At 28.8% G+C, this 21,427-nt stretch overlaps 1 protein-coding gene across 1 annotated transcript in view; it reads right to left on the bottom strand.

Annotated features, from left to right (window-relative positions):
- LOC107456163 (loricrin) overlaps positions 1-10,644 on the bottom strand; it is a 41,685-nt gene extending 31,041 nt beyond the window's left edge. The window contains exons 1-5 of the mRNA XM_071186964.1: positions 10,442-10,644; positions 7,008-7,087; positions 4,512-4,553; positions 3,100-3,156; positions 989-1,030 (exon numbers count right to left, since the gene is read on the bottom strand). Coding sequence (XP_071043065.1) covers positions 989-1,030; positions 3,100-3,156; positions 4,512-4,553; positions 7,008-7,087; positions 10,442-10,644 — 424 coding nt within the window. The remainder of the gene's footprint in view (positions 1-988; positions 1,031-3,099; positions 3,157-4,511; positions 4,554-7,007; positions 7,088-10,441) is intronic.
- Between the last annotated feature and the right edge of the window lie 10,783 nt (positions 10,645-21,427).

Below are 21,427 nucleotides of genomic sequence, written 5' to 3'. Positions count from 1 at the left end.
GTAATATCTCTCTATTAAATAGTTCTAACTTGAGTTAATTTTTCTGTCCGAAACAATTGATTTCTGTTTCTCTGAAGAAAAAATATTTGGAAATGTCATAAATTAGTTCACTCACCATAAGCTGGACCATNGTGTGCATCACTACACCTCTGAAACAAAGCCTTCCAATGTGCAACTGAATTTGCTCTATTCAAGGCAAAATCTCGGTTATTTGCGGATGAGGTATTCACGAGCGCGTTCTAGAACTCACGTTTCTTTTAGGATTGATTATTATTGTGAACTTTTAAAGAAAATCAAATCAGCCTATCAGACCGAAAGACGTGGCATGTCGATTTTCAACATTTTACGCGACTGATACCGGTTTGCAGTAGTTTATGTTCGTGTATCAATTGGTTAAAATAGACGATATATAATACAAATTCGAAGATTGGATAAATTTTACGATATATTATATAAATATAGAATATTTATTACATCACTTATTATGTTAGTATATTATAAAAATTAGACCAAATTATTAGACGCGCTGTAGTTTTTTAATAATTACATGTTTTACACGAGTTTATTTGCTATACTTTTATATTTAAACGTACATGTAATGGGTTTATATTCAGGAGATTTTTTTTGTACTTCCTATTTGTATTTTTTTAAAGTATTGCATTACAATGTTAACTAATTGATACACAAAAATAAATAGGTGCAAGCCAGTCTCAGCTGAGTAAAAGCAATAAAGCTGTATACTATCACCTGATAATTAAAATTTTACATAAAATCTTATAGTACGTCTAATAATTTGGACTGTATATTGCTTTAAATCTGTAAAATAAGCCATGAAATGAGACTTGCTATCATATATTTCAAACATTTAGCTAGGTAATATCTTTCTATTAAATAGTTCTAACTTGAGTTAATTTTTCTGTCCGAAACAATTGATTTCTGTTTCTCTGAAGAAAAAATATTTGGAAATGTCATAAATTAGTTCACTCACCATAAGCTGGACCATTGTTATAGTTATTTCCACCGCCTTGAGCTGCAAAAGTATTAAGTTTTCGTAAGAATGCTTTAATATAAATTTCTTTTAAAGCACTTTTGTAATAAAACTTATATAACAAAATTATGAACTAAATTCTTGCATTGCAAAAAAATATGTTAAATTAACAGTAAAAAGCTGTAAGCTGATGCGCCATTATAGAACCTTTTATCACACCAAAAATTACTGTTATTTAATAACAAACGCTTGTTTTTAAAGCAGGTAAGTACTGTTATTTTAACAAACAAACTCTGTTATTTTAGCAAATAAATTCTGTTATTTTAACAAAAACACTCTGTCATTTTTACAAGGAAATCTGATACTTTAACAAAACAAAACTTTATAAAACATATATGACTACATTTTCATAACCGTCGTTGAACAGCCGACCCTATCTTTGGGTTCACGATTTCTAATGCTCAACTCCGTAGCCTTATAATTTTAGAACCCAATCCAGAAGAAAAGGGAACTTTTGGATCAAGTATTGGAAGCATTGTCTTCGTGGAGGACTTTTTCATGGAGCTAACCCGCATTTTCGTTACATGGAAAGGTAGACCACGATAACCTGCCACGGTTAGCCTGATGGCAAAGGGACTCTAACTCTTGATCCGTCTACCACTGAGGATATTTCACGTCATCACTGTGGTCAGTGCGCGAACCGGATACGGAGTCGTATCGACCAGCCATCGACGGTATTCGAACCCGGTTTACCTCGTTGTGAACTCTGTTCTCTGAGCCACGACAACTCACAGGGCTGGTCATGAAGGAAAATCAGAAACTATCTATATCTTAAAAGTCTTACTTATTGAAATTATATTTAAATGTAAAAATGTTTAAAAATATATTGGCCAGTCCTTATGAAAATGTCCGGCAATTTAACTTACCGAAAAATTATACCTCAAAACAGATAATAATCAGAGAGATTATCAGTTCGACAATGAAGTCGAGTCGTAATTTTACTTATACGATGTTTAAAACCTTAAAACAAATATTCTGAAAAGTAAGAGCAAGTATAGAAAGTAATCTTAAAATTATTCGAAAAAGGATGAAGTTACCTAACGGTATACAAAATATGGCAAAAACTAGAATTTGATTTGACAGCTTTAATACGTTTATGATTAGAGAAAAATTGTTTTGTGAAAAAAAAACTGTTTTAAACCGTCAAACATACAATAAAAATATGTAAAGATAAACGGCAATATCTTGCAGAACGTGGATAACGATTAGAAATTGACAAAATTCTGTGTTTATTTTTAAATAGTTTTTTCTGTTAAAAAAATATATATATTTTTGAAAAATTTACGATTATTTTTTACAGTATGCATATAATAGCTAAGATAAGAACGTTACAAATTGAAAAGTGAACAACGTGAAAAAAAAATACAGTTTTAAACCGTTAAACATACAATAAAAGTATGTAAAGATAAACAGCAATATCTTGCAGAGCGTGGAAAACGATAAAAAAAAACAGACAAAAATCTGTATTTATTTTTTAATTGCTTTTTCTATTAAAAAAATATATATATTTTTGTAGAATTTACGATTATTTTTTACTGCATGCATATACTAGCTAGAATAAAAACGTAACAAATTGAAAATGAACAGCGTGAAAAAAATACAGTTTTGAATTGTCAAACATACAGTGAAGGTAAAGATAATCTGTAATATCTTGCAGCGCGTCGATAACGATAAAAAAAAACAGACAGAATCTGCATTTATTTTTAAATAGTTTTTTTCTGTAAACAAATATATATTTGTGTGGAATTTGCAATTATTTTTACAGTATGCATATACTGGATAAGATAAAAAAAACGTTACAAATTGGTTTCTAATATTATTTAACAAAATTCTTATTATATCCAGCTTTTTGACATATTTTTATGTATATAAAATCAGGAGCTATTGAACTTTTATTCACTGTTGCAACTAACAAAATTTTCCATTAATGAAGAAACTAAAATAATGTTTGTAAACAGCATTATGTTTAAAATGTAACCATAATTGCAAAGTATTTATTGGCAATGTCTATTATTTTTAAAATGCGATTTTGAAAACTGTATACTACTCACCTACAGCAGAAGCAACTGCCGCCGACCTTCCACCTCCACCTCCGCCATTTCTTCCTCCTATAGAGAAATAATTAAGTAAGAAACTAAAAGTAAAGCTTATAATAGTAAGAATAGAATAGTTTAAAACAATAAGATTATAATAAAACCATAAGCAAAAAACAAGCACAAATGAAAGTACTTAAATGGCATACTGTAGTTTCAGTTCTAAAAGCCTTCCTTAGTGCCTAAATACGAAATGACGGTAGAGAAAGTAGATAGATTAACATGTGAAAAGTAGTTTAACCAATAGGGACAGAGGAACAAGCTTGAACAACAAAACAAAGAGAGATATGAGAAGCAAGGGTGAAATGATTTGACGTGTGATTAAATTAAATGGACTTCCAAATCTTGGGAAACGTTGAGATATTAGAAAGTCCTTTAACTAAATTATTAGAAAAAATAGAATAGTTTGAAATAACAAGAATATAATAGTTTGAAATATCTCTTAGAGATGAAAGGTTTAAATTATGGCATTTATACTGTAGCAAAGTAGAAGTAAGTATTCTTTAGAATACAGGCGTTTCATGCATTGTCGGTAAATATTTAATAGGTCTCCTTGATAGCAGTACATCATTTTAAAAAATATTATTCCAATTATACCAAAATTATTCTAAATAATTTTACTGATTCTGTATTTCTGCTTCTGCTGAACATTTACAAAAAGACATGGAAAATGGAGACGCAAATGTTATCCAGAACACAGTGTTGCAAATCATACGAACTAGACAGCAAGCGTAAATCACCTTTCAAGTTTTTATTTAACTGAATTTACACACACGCTTCACATTTACAAACAGAAGATAATCTAAGTTCTTGCAAGATGGTTTAAATAATATTCGAGAAACATCCTGCGAATATTCGAGATGCATCTTCGAGATACATCCTTCAATATATATTACATGTTTACACATACATGATTACAATAATTATATGTTTTACACGAGTTTATTTGCAATACTTTTATATTTAAACATAAGTGTAATAGGTTTATATTCAGGAGATTTTTTAATGTACTTCCTATTTGTATTTTTTTAACGTATTGCATTACAATGTTAACCAATTGATATTCGACAATAAATAGGTGCAAACCGGTTTCCGCCAAGTAAAAACAATAAAGCTGCAGGGTATCACCTGATAGTTAAAATTTTACATAATATCTTATAGTGCGTCTAATAATTTGGACTGCATACTGCTTTAAATCTGTGAAATAAGCCTTAAAATGAGACTTGCCATCATATATTTCAAACATTTAGCTAGGTAATATCTTTCTATTAAATAGTTCTAACTTGAGTTAATTTTTTTGTCCGAAACAATTGATTTCTGTTTTTTCTGAAGAAAAAATATTTGGAAATGTCATAAATTAGTTCACTCACCATAAGCTGGACCATTGTTATAGTTATTTCCACCGCCTCGAGCTGCAAAAGTATTAAGTTTTCGTAAGAATGCTTTAATATAAATTTCTTTTAAAACACTTTTGTGTTAAAACTTATGTGACAAAATAATAAACTAAATTCTTACATTGCAAAAAAAATATGTTAAATTAACAGTAAAAAACTGTTAGCTGATGTGCCATTATCGAACCGTTTATTACACCAAAAATTACTGATATTTAAAAACAGACGCCTGTTTTTAAAGCAGGTAAGTACTGTTATTTTAACAAACTCTGCTATTTTAGCAAATAAATTCTGTTATTTTAACAAAAACACTTTGTCATTTTTGCAACGAAATCTGATACTTTAACAAAACCAAACTTTATGAAACCAAACTTTATAAAACAGATATGACTACATTCTTATAACCGTCATTGAACAGCCGAATCTATTTTTGGGTTTATGACTTCTAATGTTCAACTCCGTAGCCTTGTAATTTTGGAACCCAATCCAGAAGACAAGGGAACTTTTGGACCAAGTATTAGGAGATATTTGCCTTCGTGGAGGAATTTTTCCTGGAACTAACTCACATTTTCGTTGCATGGAGAGGTAGACCACGAGAACCTGCCACGGTTAACCTGACGGCAAAGGGACTATAACCTTTGATCCGTCTACCACTGAGGATATTTCCCGTCAACACTGTGGTCAGGGTGCAAACCAGATGCAGATTCGTATCGACCAGCCATCGACGGTATTGGAACGCGGTTCACTTCGCTGTGGGACGAACGCACTGTTTTCTGAGCCACGAGTCATGAAAAAAAATCTTAAATCTCAAAAAAAAGTCATGAATAAAATTCATCTCTGAGTCATGAAAAAAAATATTAAACTATCTATATCTTAAAAGTCTTACTTATTAAAATTATATGTAAATGTAAAAATGTTTAAAAATATATTGGCCAGTCCTTATGAAAATGTCCGGCAATTTAACTTACCGAAAAATTATATCTCAAAACAAATAATAATCAGAGAGATTATCAGTTCGACAATGAAGTCGAGTCATAATTTTACTTATACGATGTTTAAAACCATAAAAAAGTTACTGAAAAGTAAGAGCAAGTATAGAAAGTAATCTTAAAATTATTTGAAAAAGGTTGAAGTTACCTAACGGTATACAAAATATGGCAAAAACTAGAATTTAATTTGACAGCTTTAATCCGTTTATGATAAGAATAAAGTTGTTTTGTGAAGAAAAAAAAAGCAGTTTTAAACCGTCAAACATACGGTAAAAATATGTAAAGATAAACGGCAATATCTTGCAGCGCGTGATATCGCGATTAAAAATAGGCAAAATTCTGTATTTATTTTTAAATAGTTTTCTCCATTGAAAAAAAATATGTATTTTTGTAGAATTTACAATTATTTTTACAGTATGTATATACCAGCTAAGATAAAAACGTTACAAATTGAAACGTGAGCAACGTGAAAAAAAATACAGTTTTAAACCGTCAAACATACGGTAAAAGTATGTAAAGTTAAACTGCAATATCTTGCAGAGCGTGGATAACAATAAAAAAATATTTATTTATTTATTTTTAAAAAGTTCTTTCTGTAAACAAATATGTATTTTTGAGTATGTAAAGTTAAACTGCAATATCTTGCAGANTTTTAAATAGTTTTTTCTATTAAAAAAAAAATATGTATTTTTGTAGAATTTACAATTTTTTTTTACAGTATGTATATACTAGCTAAGATAAAAACGTTACAAATTGAAACGTGAGCAACGTGAAAAAAATACCGTTTTAAACCGTCAAACATACGGTAAAAGTATGTAAAGATAAACTGCAATATCTTGCAGAGCGTGGATAACAATAAAAAAAAATTTTTTTATTTATTTTTAAATAGTTCTTTCTGTAAACAAATATGTATTTTTGAAGAATTTACAATTATATTTTACAGTATGCATATACAAGCTAAGATAAAAACGTTGCAAATTGCAACGTGAACAACGTGAAAAAAAAAAACAGTTTTAAGCCGTCAAACATACGGTGAAAGTATGTAAAGATAAACTGCAATTTCTTGCAGAGCGTCGATAACGATAAAAAAACAAGCAAAGATCTGTATTTATTTTTAAATAGTTTTTTTCTATAAACAAATGTGTATTTGTGTGGAATTTACAATTATTTTTGACAGTATGCATATAGCTAAAAAAGGTAAAAATAAAAAACGTTAGATAAAAAACGTTACAAATTAGTTTCTAATATTATTTAACAAAATTCTTATTATACCTACCCAGCTTTTTGACATGTAATTTTGTATATAAAATCAGGAGCTATTGAACTTTTATTCACTGTTGCAACTAATAAAATTTTCCATTAATGAAGAAACTAAAATAATGTCTGTAAACAGCATTATGTTTAAAATTCAACTATAATTGCAATGTATTCATTAGCAATGTCTGTTATTTTTAAAATGTGATTTTGAAAACTGTATGCTACTCACCTACAGCAGAAGAAACCGCAGACGCTCCACCTCCTCCTCCGCCATTACCTCCTCCTATAGAGAAATAATTAAGTAAGAAACTAAATGGTAAAGAAGAAAAAATAATTCGAATATCGTACAAATATAACCGACAAAGTTTATAATAGTAAGAATAGAATAGTTTAAAATAATAAGATTATAATAAGCCATAAGCAAAAAACAAGCACAAATGAAAGTACATTAATGGCATTCTAAAGTTTCAGTTCTAAAATTCTCAGTATCTAAGCACCAAATGACGGTAGAGAGAGTAAAGAGATTAACACGTGCAATCTAGTTTAACCAATAGGGACAGAGGAACAAGTTTGAACAACAAAACAAAGAGAGAGATGAGAAACAAGTGTAAGAGGATTTGACGTGTCCAACAGATTAAATTAAATAGGCTTCCAAATCTTGGGAAACGGTGAGATATTAGAAAGTCCTTTAACTAAAATATTAGAAAAAATAGAATAGTTTGAAATAACAAGAATGTAATAGTTCGAAATATCTCTTAGATATGAAAGGTTTAAATTATGGCATTTATATTGTAGCAAAGTAGAAGTAGGTATTCTATAGAACACAGGCGTTTCATGTATTGTCGGTAAATATTTAATAGGTCTCCTTGATAACGTGATTTTAAAAAATGACAGTAGATGATTTTTAGAAAAATTATTCCAAATATACCAATAATTACATTAAAATTATTAAAAATAATTTTACTTATTCTGTATTTCTGCTTCTGCTGAACATTTACAAAAGGACATGGAAAAATGGAGTCGCAAATGTTATTAGGTGCCGCTATACTGTGATGCAAATATTATACGTACTAGACAACAAGTAGAAATCATCTGTCTTGATTTTATTTAACTGACTTTACACACACGCTTCTCATTTACAAACGGAATATGTTCTAAATTTTTGCAAGACTGTTTAGATAATATTCGAGAAACATCTGTAAAATGTCTGGTGTCATTATATGTTACCACTAAAGCTCAAGCGATGTTAATATGTACATTTTCTTGCTGATCTGCAGACCGACTAGGGTAATCCGATAAAGTGCAGAATCCGCAATTTACTTGGATTTGTATTAATGGTGTCCGGATCGTTAAAACTGTAAAATTTGATTCTCTCTTAAAACTGTATCGTTCTTGTCACCGTTGCCAACCGATCCTTAAAAAATTTCTGTAATAGTTGCCAACGAAAAGAAAATGCAAGTGAAAAAATTAAGGCGAAAAAATAAGAGAAACCACGGTAGCGGAGCAGACTTCCTGACGTCGTTTTCTTCATCAATCATTGTCTTCTTGACGAAGAGCGTTCTGTTTTGGTCGCTCAAAACATGTTGAACTTTATTTGACTTATACTGTGAAATAAGAAGAAATTATCATTGCTTGTATCACGCTTATTTTTAAAGCAAATTTTTCAATTTTTATTTCGGAAAGTATATAATCTCTTTTTATCTCATGAACCTATGATTATATAAACAAATGCGTGGTATTATAGTCCTTTAGACCAGTGTTCCCCAACCCCCGGTCCACGGACCGGTACCGGTCCGTGGATCAAGTGGTACCGGATCGCCCACTTCATTGAAACTGAATTTAAATTCCTAGGTTTATACCCCAAATTAAAAATATCTGTGTTCCATTAAGATTTTATTTGTTTAAAAGAAAGGGGTCCTGAAGGTAGTGACATAATTTTTTTAATGTTTTAAAATGATTACCCCCAGATGGAATCGTCTCATTGCAAAGAAACAATCTCGGGGTTCTCATTGATTTAACATTCTAGTAAGTTAAAATCTTAAATCACTTTATATTTATTTTTTGGGGTAACTGTATTTTATTTTTAAGTCATGTTTAAATAAAATTCAATTAAAATTAATAAATCAAAATTATCTAAAATCTGAACAATCAACGCCCCCCCCCTCCCCAGCAGGCCGCGGGAAAATTATCAAACGTTGACAGGTCCGCGGTGATAAAAAGGTTGGGAACACTGCTTTAGACCATACATAAATTATTATTGCCTTAGTAGCATTATATTTTTAGGAAAAATTTACTTTAATTAATTAATTAATTAAATATTAATTAATCGTTCAGTTATTAATTAATCGATTGATTAATTAATTGTAGATTAATTAATTAATAATTATTAATCAAATATTACTTTTCTTTAATTAATGTAGTCAGTTAAAAATGATATTTTATTAATCAAACTTTTGAATCTTACCAAAGAATGCTGCAATAAAAAATCATTCAATTATTTATTTTATTGATAATAGCACTTTCAGTAAATTAATAGTGAAATTTATTCAATAAAATTCTGAATAAAACATAAGTTAACAAAACAAAATTTTGAATTCTCTTAACAATCCCGTGTTAGTTCTTAGATATTATTAAGGTAGAAAAAATCAGTCAAATATAATAAATATATTAAATGTCTAAATAATACTTACGCCATCGACCTGTAAAATAAAAGGAATTAATTACTAAGGGTATTATTTACTAATTATACATTGTGAACACGTATTACGTTTTGTGAACATTAAAAATAAAAGCAAATGATTTGAAAAAAAAGTAATTACTTATAAATTTAAAAAACACTCTTCTTCATATAAAAATATATATTTAAGTTTTTTCTTAAACCATTGCATATTAGCAATCTTGATTTAATTTATATTTGCATATGTTGTGAGCACTTATTAAATAGTAGAGTTTGCCCTAAGCAACATTAAAGTAACTTTGGTAAAATAATTTTAATTTGACAAGTAATATTTAAAAAAGATTTTGCTTAAATAAGTGAATGTCTCCTTTACTTATTAAAGCCGCTGTCTCTTAGAATAAAAGTATAAGCTGGATTTATATCTTTAATAAATATTTTCAAATAAGCTTTTGAATTTGTCCTGTCATACGAGAGAAAGTGGCAACAGTAGAATTTCGTGAAGGGTTAGGGAAAGACGATCCTCAAGCACAGAGATGTTCCTAGACTCTTTTGTTAATACGCTTAACTCTAAATTAATTATTTTTCTCAAATTCCATTTTGGTGAGAAGTTTATCAGAATCGAAATGATGATAAGGGCTCAGCAAAACAATAGTACTTTTCTTGGCGAGATAATCAGCTCTTTCATTATTACCTTTCTTTGCAGTGAGGGAAGAAAAATCAACTAGTAATTTTAAAATAGACCTACATTCGAAGAACTGAATGCTTTGTTAAGGCCTGTAAATCAGACTGGGAATCAAATAGTATAACTGCATTAATAAATTTTCGCTTCAACTCCATAATTTGTAACGAGTCAATAAAAATAAATTCCAATTTTTTGTCGAAACTAGTAATTTCTCTGCGAACGGCCTTGTTGTAGAAAGAAAAGAAACGAAAAAAAAAGCACCGATTCCAATACGTTTCTGAAACATTTAACCGTCTGTGTATACGTACGATTTTCAAAAGAAGAAAATGCAATTGCCCGGATTTTAGAGTCATTCATATTTTGATTATTAATCCACAAGTCTAAAACTAGAGGCAGACTGACATCTAAGGAAGCCATGAGGCACCAGGAACTAAATAGCGACTCGGCTTCAATGTCAATGTTCCAGAAGAAGTAACTTGCTCGATAATATGATTCAACACTTGCCATGTATAAAAATTTCAATAAACTTAACCGATATTATGCCTCTATATGCTGTAAAATTTCAAACAGTGTAGAATATTTAAATGTTTAAAACGGGTCTAAGTTTGTTTTATTTTAATCTGTAATCAAAGTTTCAATTAGATTCTAAAAAACCATTCAGAAAAATATTTATTATTTATAAATTTAAATTTTATAAATATTCCTCTCCATATTATAAAATATTTCTTGCTAAATCATTACATTTAGATTTTCATCGAATTTTCATTTAGATTTTCATTTATTTTTAAAGGTTTCCAGCAATCGAATCGTTTTCACTAACTTTAAGGAAAATTGTGCAAACTTTTGGTGCGTGTTGAACCATAAGCCGTTTAAATTCGCTGTAAAATTAATATGTTTCCAATTTAAACAAAAATTACAGTGCAAAGTATACCGTTCTAAATTTGAATAATCCATGCTATAGGTCAAATCCAACGAAAACTTAATAGCACATTTCAAGTTGTAACAAATTGGCAAATTAACCAATATTATAATTCAAAATTGAACCAATTTTTTATTGGAATAAAATATATTAGACAGCGCAGGAGAAGATATTTTTGAATAAAATAAGGCATGTCGAAGAAATTTTTTGGTTTCTCAATTTTTCGATAAAAATAGACAGTTGTTTGTACAAAATTTAAAAGCTCATTTTATGTCACTCTTAAAGAAAATATGAGAGCAGAGTTCTACTAGACCTATTAAGAGAGAATCTTTTATTATTTCATGCTCATATAGACTTCAATGAAACCTTTTTTTGTTACATCTGCATCTACTTTAACTACTACATCTACTTTAAATGCATCATAATTTTGACTTTCCATAATAAACAAAAAAACACTGAATATAATTTTTATTTTATCCAAATAAGATGCATCTCAAATATATTTACAAATTAAATTTTTATTACGCAATAAATGTTTTTATTCTAAGGGTCAACAGCTGTACAAATAATAGTATTTTCTAAGAAAAAAAAAATCTAGTAGTAGGTATAATAAATGTTTGAAGGAATAATGTTTCTTTTGGAATTCTGTTTTCCTTATTCGCTGACGAGAGGTAGCTGGGAATACTTATCTATAATTATTGAGCTGTTTTATCAATATTTTCTTTGGGGTTTTTTAAGCTTAGAGTGCTCCGTAAATACCACTGACAATTCGTATCTATAATTATTGAACTGTTTTAGCAATATTTCTTTGTGTTTCTTCAACACAGAGTGTTCCTTAAATACCACCCTCAATGTATATATCTTAATCTTTTTCAAAATGAATACAAAGCTTACGTATTGAGGATCGTAAATTAATATTTAAGTAAGGAAAAAAACAAAAATGCTATCCAAATTTGCTATCAAAATGCTGTCAAGAATGCTATCACTGTTGAAGAAGGTCTCTGTAGAGACACCAAAAGAAATAATTTCGAGATTTCACCGAGAATCTCACATGTTTTGGTGCTCTGTATGCCATTTTTTCTTAATTGAAGTGTGTCGAGCTGCGGTAGCTCAGAATACAGACGGCTCGCCTCCCAATGAGGTGTCTCAGGTTCGAATCGCAGAGTTGGCTGGTCTGAACGAATTCTGCTCCCAGCCGTCAAAACCCCTCAAAAAGTCCTCCACAAAGCCTAGTTTGTCCCAATGCTTAATCCAGAAGCTTCTCTTTGGGTTGAGTTACTTTTAGTGTTGGTTGATTTTACCCTTTTAGACGCTATTTTCTACAAGGATACTATATCTATATATTAAAGGTGGTCTTTATGGAGCACCCTGCGTAATTTTTAAACAATTCAACTGAATAAATCATCCAGCAGGAAAAAAGAGATGTGAGGGATGCACGGGTCGTCTCAGAAGTTATTCTTTTTAGGTATTATTGCGTGTCTTGATTGAATCTCATAATTGTTTGAAAACAATAATATAATACTAAAATAAATAAAATAATAAATTTTATTAACTTTGCGACTGTATGACGCCTAAAATAACTAAAACGTCTAAGTTACATTAATTGTGCATGTGCATATCCAAAAAAAAACATATGAAGTATCACTTAGACTCAGTTTACATGCGCTGTTGGCATATTCCATCAGGAAGAAAAACTTAACATTAATTGAGTATTTATTTAGCATTTTATAGCAATGAGTATAATGCTTACCTCCTGAGAATCCTCCAGTTAAAAAAAAATTATTAATCTTAGTAAGATATTAATAAATCAATCCCAAACGAAGAAATGTAAATGAATTTTTAAAACTCCGTTTTTAAATGTTTCATGAATTTAAATAATTTTTTTCAAATAATTAATTACAAATATAATGTAATCTAATAAATGAATAAAAAGTTCAAAAAATTAACATCAATGTATTATTGAACTTGATAGCTTTAATTATTTCTTTACTTTAAAATGTTTAGCTTATTTTCTGTAAAACAAATAAATAAATAAAACTTACCGCCACTACTACTACTACTAACAGCACCAGCACTTGCACTACCTGCACCTGCACTTGCTACTGCTTGAGCATTTACTTCTACATTATAAAAAAAAGAACCAAGTATTAGGATAATTTAAAAGTAAATATAACTTATTTTTAAATTGAAATACAAGTAAATTTGCTCAATATTTTATTTCAATAATTCAAATATTTTTTTTGGAAGTGTCAAATGCAGAAAATTCCTCTTCAAAATATTATATTTATCTTCAAAGTACGAAAGTTCGTATAAAAATAGTATTTTCGCTTGATCATACTAAAATTATTTGCTCCGTAAATGCATCAACAATAAAAATACATCTTAGTATTACGTTATAAGATTTAAATTGTTTCCATAAATCAAATTGTTTGCATTAATGGAACCGGACTGGCTCAGGGCATAAAGTATTCGCTTTCAGTGAGAGGACACAGGTTAGAGTCCGGACGATATGGTTGATTGATTCGTGTACCCCGGTTCTCCCTGATTGCAATGCAAAACGCAAACAATCATCGTGGATTAAAATCTTTTACCATCAGACTAACTGTGGTAAATTTTTGTGATTTTTCCTCTTCATGCTACGCAAATGCTAGTCCTCCGAGTTTGTTCCAATTCTTTAAGAAGTTTCCTAGTTTTTAGGGTTGCGTTCAAAGTTACGCGGCTTCCAAATTCAACATTTAATAGTCGCAAAACCAATATAGATTGTTTGTTTTAATGTTGGTAGCAAAATAAAATAAAATCACAGTTAAAAATAATTTGATCTATTCCACAACAAAACGTAAAATTAGAATTTATATTGAAGTAAATTTTCGTGAACATTTTAAAATGAAATTGTTATATCTTACATTCTCTGAATTACAATTTTGAATTAATTCTTGCTTTACGTATTAAGCTAAATTCTCCCTCTGTTCCTTTTAAAACCGTAAAAAATTCTGCATTTCTAATTCACATTCTTGTAAAAAAAAATGTCTAATTAATGAATTTTTATATTAAACAATTAAAAAAGAGGAAAATTTTTAATTGCATAAAAATATAACTAAAAAAGTTTTTTAATAATGAAGTATACAACGTAAAAATGTTTTTCTTCTTATTATTATTATTATTTATCCTCTGACATTTTTAATAAATTTCTAATTTTTATTTATTGCTTTAAAAAAAGTAAAAAAAGATCACCTGAAACGTCGATTAAAAATCAGTTTAGTTAAATTTAATAGTAGAGCAGTAATATCAATATATAGATAAAATTATCATCAAAAATTTTAGTTAAATTTAGTTGCATTTAATAGTAAAACAGTAACATCAATGCATGGATAAAATTATCATCAAAAGTATTTATCCCGAACCCATAAAATTACATTGTTAATTTACAATAATTGTTTTTGCTTGTTTTTTTAAGAAAACATATATTGGTCTTATTTGAACTGTCTATAAAAACTTCATAAGAATATGAATCTAATATACTGTGATTTTTACAAAAATAATTACCTTAAAATTACCGAATCCCTCCCATTAAATAAATGTCAGTGAAAAAATATCTGTATAATATTTGCGGTGAAAAAGGATTTTACAGATGATGCACCAAAAGTGCCGTTACTTTACATCGTAATTGATCTGGAAAGTTTTACAGTGTAAGTATATAGATGCTTATAAATTAACTGTTAAAAATTAACGTAAGCAATGCTGAAATTAAATTTTTTACAATCATAAGACTACAGCTAAAATTATATAACTCTCAAGTATTATTACTTTCTTTCGCATAAAACAATTTTAATGTGAAAATAAAAATTTATTGTAACATATTTCTTATAATTTTTACCGAATACGAAAGTGTTAGTTAATAATGCAATTCTAATATTTTTATGCAGTTACCAAAAAGTTCTCCTGGTGAATAGCGTACCATTTGGGGTACAGACGATGTACAAAATGACTATAAAATTTTCTGTTTTTAAACTGATTTAAAAAAATCTTAGTTGAAAATTAGCTTTTGAACCTAAATCCTCACAATTCAACAGTTAACAACAATTCAATAACGTATTTTTATAAATATTTTAGACAAAAGTTAAAAAAAAAAAAGAATAACTAAATATTTTCTGCATTGTTTGCAAGTATCTTATTCCTTCTAACTGTGAAATTATTTTTTTTTTCATTTGCATCTTAAATAGATGTTGAAAACCACTCCAAAATATATTTAGCAACAGCTGTTTCAAAAAGAATTAAAATTACAAGAATAATTTTATTTCCTTTTTTTCTTTGTTATATAAACTTAATTTTTAAACTCCATCATTCAGCTTTTGTCGTTCATCTTTTTATGAATTTCTTCGGGAACTTTAGTTTTATTACTTTTCTGAAATATTTTTCTATGAATTTTTATGAACATTCTGTAATTATGAATATTTTAAGCGAAATTTTTCACTGGAAAGGTTTCTAACCGATACTTAAAATAACTGTATCTTTTTACTGTACAAAATCTACTTCAACTGGAATTTGAACTTATTAATATTTCCCTTTTTACTTTCCAATTAATATTTAGTCATTTGGTTTTTCAATTATTTTTTGAACATTTATCAATCATATATAAAACCTACAATATTTATTTAGAATGAAATTGAGCTTAAAAAACTATTTATTTTGCTTTTTCTTCTTATTGTATTGAAATATTCCTTTTTTATGTACCTATTCACTATATAACTATTCAGCTTTCTAAGCATTTACTTCATTTTTTTTTCAATTATCGTTTCATAAAAATTCCATTGATATTTATGTGACAACTATAATTATGAATATTAAAAATATTAATTAGCAGTTTATTTATCACTTTTTGATGAAAACTCAGCTCAAGTAGAATAAAAATTATTTCAGAGCTTGTAGATGATACGTAAAAAAATCATTGCGAATCACTGCTTCGAATTTTTAAATTATTATTTTTTTTTTTTTTTTTTTTTTGTACATAGGGGAGACAGTGAGCTTTTCAAATCTTGATTTTGTCTGTTGCTCATACCGAAAATTCAACTATTGTTAAACTTTTAGTACTTTTCTACAGTGTTTTGAAGCGTACACTAATTCTTCTTATCGCTGTAAAAATTTTAATCTCTATTAGTTACGAAATAACCTAATACAAATCGCATTTAGAGAAGTCTATAAATTTGGTGTTAATAAATGAGTAAGAGTTAAGAGTTTTAAATTTTAATTGAGTGTATGTTAAATTGTCAACAAGTTGAAGAAAAATTTGCATGTTTAATAATTTTGAATCAGAATTAGACGTAATTTCGTCTTTAAACTATTTTAACCTACTAAAAAGGAAACATCTTAAATTATAGATATCCATATTTTGAAATTAATATTATTTACTTAAGTTAAATTACAATATAAGTAAATATAATAAATTTAAGCTAAATTAAAGACAATTTAAAAAAGAACTTGCATATAAATGATAATACCAAAATGGATCAAGATGAAATAATTTCATTTTTTAAAAATGCCTTCAGCTGTAAAAACCAAAACTTTTTAATAATAAAGTTCTGAATATGAACTTACAATTTTTTTACTTCAATTAACTTACATACTAATAATATAAGTTAATAGAATCAGCATCAATTAAATTTTTAAAAAAATTAGGAAAAACATTTCCTTTTATTAATAATTCAAACTCAGATTGGTTCGTATTTCAGCATATTTCAAGGTATAAAATAAAAAGAAATCTTGATAAAACACAATACTGATAAAACACAAATTATAAACTTACCATTTTTTACTAAGAGTACTACTGCTGAAAGAAACAATAAAAACCTACTATGCCGCAATGGAGGAAACATTTTTAAATAATTTGGTTGTTAGAACTATCAAGTGGCTAAAATTCCACCCTTTTTATACCAAAATTATTAAGGAAGAAAAAGTTAAGGCTCTTAACTGGCGACTTATAAACCTCTGTTGACATATCTCAAATATCTTCCTGCAGCGTGAATCGAAGATAAATCGCCAATCGAACAGAGAAGATAGGAATCATTTTTGAACATAAGTAACTGTTCATTCAAAGATGAATAAATATTAAAATTCATTGTTGAGCAGTAAAGGATTTAAAATTTTACATTGCTGAACTGTAACCAATTGTCTTTATAATAACCTTGGAGGCTATAGATACGTAGGCTTTATGAGGATTTGATTGATCTTAAAAAAAAATCGAAATCTGAATAATCAAAATCTGGGTACTGAAAAAGTAAGTGGGGAGAGCTATCAATATTTCCATTGAAAGTAACGTAGTAATATTCAAATCGGAAACTTTAATCAATATGTAAATGTTTCCATATAGGTCATGGTCGAATTTTGATCTCCAAGTTCACGTTTGATTATGTAATTATTCTTTAGTTTTAATAATAATCTCGTAAAGTTTTTAATTTGTTGTTGTTGTTTTCTTTGATAGAAAATTTAATTACTTTCACTAAGCAGTTTTTGAAACCAAAATCATATGTTTCAATTTTTGCTTCCTAATAAAATTCCAGCTCTAATGACTCTAAAAGAGATTTTAAAGAAACTGTATTGGAAGCATTTTTAAGCTTTTTAAAAACCTGTCTAGACTACCTGTTCCTTTAGTTGGCTTTTCCTCAAAACTTGAAATTTCAACACAATAAGAACATTGTCCCTTACAGTAATTTTTTTGCTTATGTTACAGACAAAACGGGAAGTACATCATTGTATTTAATGCCGAAAATCAACAAAATTAGAAACGATCAAATATTTTTCCCAATACCTATGCATTAAGTACAATGCCAAATGACAAATAGGTAAAATAGGAAATATTAATATTTCATATTCTTAGTTTGTATAAGTATGATTTATTAGTATTAGTTAAAGTTACTTCTTGGTTCAATTAGATTAATGTTTTTTTCTTCCAATGCCCACCAGGGGAATGACCTTTCGTCAATACAGCCATTTGATGGGCAGATTTGTTGGCCACTCTTTCAGAGGCACCATATTAGGTGGGCCAACGTTGCTCCCACCGAAAGGACAGATAGTACAGAGAATGAAAGAACATCTATGCTTTTCCCGGTATTCGAACCCAGAACCTTTCTGATGCAAGACCATCTCCCTGACCCCTGCTCAGGCCGGTCGGCATTTCTTTTTTTAATATAAAAGCATAAATTCTTTATAACAGTCATGTATTATAAATTATAATCTGAATAAGAGGGATAACAATCTTGCAGGAATGTGTGAGCCATTTTCCAATATACACTTCCTCAGTATACAGTAAAATCATTATCTTTCTCCATGAAAAGATCCATTGCTTAGTATACTCCTTTCTTAAAAAAGGTTATGGAACATTTTTTTTTTAGGAATTAACTTGAAATGTTAGATAGAAGATTTACTTACAATGTTTTCGCAAAAAGTAACAGGGGGGGGGATATTTTTACATTTATAATAATAAAAATAATAATATAGAAAAATAAATAATGCTGTATGTTGGTAACGTGATGTAAATTGTAAAAAATACAATGTTTACTGTTTCAAGTTTATTATTTTATTTTTTTTTAATTAATATTTTTGAACATTAGTGAAAAAGAGGGAAATAATAGAGGGGGAAACATTAATAAACAATATTTTATTTTATTTTCCAAATAAAAAAGTGCCCTGCTGTTTTAAGCTTTATGTATAAGGAACATTCCAAAGGCAGCTAAATTTTTTAAAAGTAGTAATTTAAATATTTAAGTTTTTTAAAAAAAATTCTAAATTATTCTCCATTTTGAAAATTACCCATTAATAGACCTTCTAACGTTCTTCTAATTCCTAAAAACGAATATTTTCAATGCATTTAAAAATATTCATTTTTACTCAAAAATGTTTATCCACGTTTCTTTACTCCGGCAATTATGTGAATAAACCGGTGTATTTGGTAATTAATCATGTTTCAATAATTCAGATTTCATGAATTAATAATTCATCGCGTTTGCTAAATTTTTTGGTGATTATGAATAATTAACTGTAATTATACATAATCACCAGCAGTTTGTTAGACTTACCATAGCAAAGACAATGACTAGGCATTGTATTAAATGCTTAGATAAAATATGCATTATTTCTCTTTTTTCATATTTTGCCTAGAAACGAACATCATTGTATACAATGCCAACATTTCCCACTTTGCTGCGAATTACATGCCCCTTTCATACGTTATTTCTATTAATTTACGGAGAGCTTTTGCACAAATATTCATTTAAAAAATTTTATCAATACAACTGCACTGCAGAAAAAAATCAGATCAAGTTACAGCATTAAGTACCTGTACTTTGGGTGCATCATCCGTAAAGCCCATTTTGCCGTAAAATCCATCTTTACTGTAAAAATATAATTCCGTAATTTTTGCAGTAATATTAGTTAATTAGAGTGATTTTTACTGAAATTATAACTGTAAGAATTACGGTTTTTCAGATTTTTTGCTCCCTAGCATTTTTTGGAAAAAATGAATTTTAGTTTTAAAAATGCCGGCACCCGGAGTGCTGGTATGTTTTACTGTAATTTGATCCGGAATTTCTTCCAGTGTGTAATGAGTTTTCATGTTGTTGTTGTTCCGTTTTCTTTTCATAAACTTAGTATGATACCATAAAAAATATAATCTAAAAATCAAATTCTTACTAAATTTTTAAAAATCTCTCAAATGAAAAGAAAAATATATATATTTATTTTTAAAAAAAAAACTTATGCGTGTCGAGAATTTTAAGAAAACGTTTCTTAAAAAGGACACTTTTTAACATATCTCTTGAAGTATATCAACTTCGAGAAATGATCCTCCGCAAAAAAGTTTTTAACAGTGCTTTATGGCACAGTTTTGCGCAAAACACTGTTAGCATAGTTCATATTTAACTAATCTTCAATTTTCAAAATTTTCTCTAGAACTTTAACTTCTTTCAAGAAGACTTATTTAAACAAATTTAAAATTTAGCTAGCATAACCTTTATTAGAAGAAGCAAAAAGTATTCGTAAAATGAAGAAAGCCTTCACATGTAGAGAATACCTTAATAGTGTTTAAACTTGAAATACATCAGTGCAAGAAATACCGGGCAATAGTACTTTGCTTCAAAAATTGCTTACTGAGAGACAATGTATTTCCTACCTTTCTAAATCTACGGAGAAAAAAAAAGCAAAAATCTTATCCCCACTGGGAGTTAACTTGGAAATGAAAGACTATCACTGCATGCTTGTGCAATATGGTCTTACCTGGTATTTTTTACATTTTATTTTATTTTATAACCGTCGTTGAACTGCCGGCCCTATTTTTTGGGTTTACGACTACTAATGTTCGTGTCTGTAGCCACGTAATATTGAACCCAATCCAGAAGACAAGGGAACTCCTCGATTGGGAGAAATGTGCCTCCATGGAGGACTTTTGATGGAACTAACCCACATTCGCTTTACATGGACAGGAAAACCACGAGAACCTCCCACGGTTGACCTGATGGCAAGGGGACTCTAACCTATGATCCGTCTACCACTGTGTCTCACGTCAGCACTGTGATCGGTGCAAACCGGATGCGGAATTCGTATCGACCAGTAATCACTGGGATTCGAACCGGGTTTACCTCATTGGAAGGCGAACACTCTATCACTTGAGTAATCTCGGTATTCCATACATTAATGTTTTAAAAGTATAATGCCATTGCCTGGATTTCATTACACCAGCGATTCTCAACCTGTGGGGCGCGGCCCCCTAGGGGGGCGCGAGCACACCAGAGGGGTGGCGCGAGAATATTCAAGAGAAAATATTATTTAAAAAAATTGATTAACTGGATGAAAGGAAAACACACATATACATAGAAAACAAAATACATTTTGACATATTTAATAACTTATTAAAGTGAAACAACTTATTAAATCAAAATTTAAGGTGGGGAGCCAAGGGTGGCTTGGCCTTAATGATTTTTTTATAATTTTCTGATTAAGTCTGTGTATCTGAATTTTTTCTGTATTATCTTACACCTATCTCTAATACATATCACGTATACTTCTCATTGTAAAATAAAATTTCATTTATTTTATAGTACAATTTTAAAATTTTAGCTTCTGAACCTAAGGTTTCGCACAGGTTCCAAAGGTGAGCCATGTTTTGAAATCACTTTTTCACTTACTCAAATTATCTTTAGAAAAAACACTTGGACTGGCAAACTTCTTTTAAAAAGGCACTTTAAGTGTCTTGCTGGTAGGAACAAGTTTCCCGACTTTAAAAAAGATATTTGTTTTCAGAGTGTATAATTTGTTTATTGATTTTACTTTGATAGTTCTTGTGTGAAGTCACTAGCGATTCTTTTGAGTTCACTCATTAGGTAA

The sequence above is a fragment of the Parasteatoda tepidariorum genome, chromosome 10 (genome assembly GCF_043381705.1).
Source record: "Parasteatoda tepidariorum isolate YZ-2023 chromosome 10, CAS_Ptep_4.0, whole genome shotgun sequence".
Lineage (NCBI taxonomy): Eukaryota > Metazoa > Arthropoda > Arachnida > Araneae > Theridiidae > Parasteatoda > Parasteatoda tepidariorum.
Note: the sequence above shows the minus strand (reverse complement) of the source record. Positions and strands in the feature narration are given on the sequence as shown.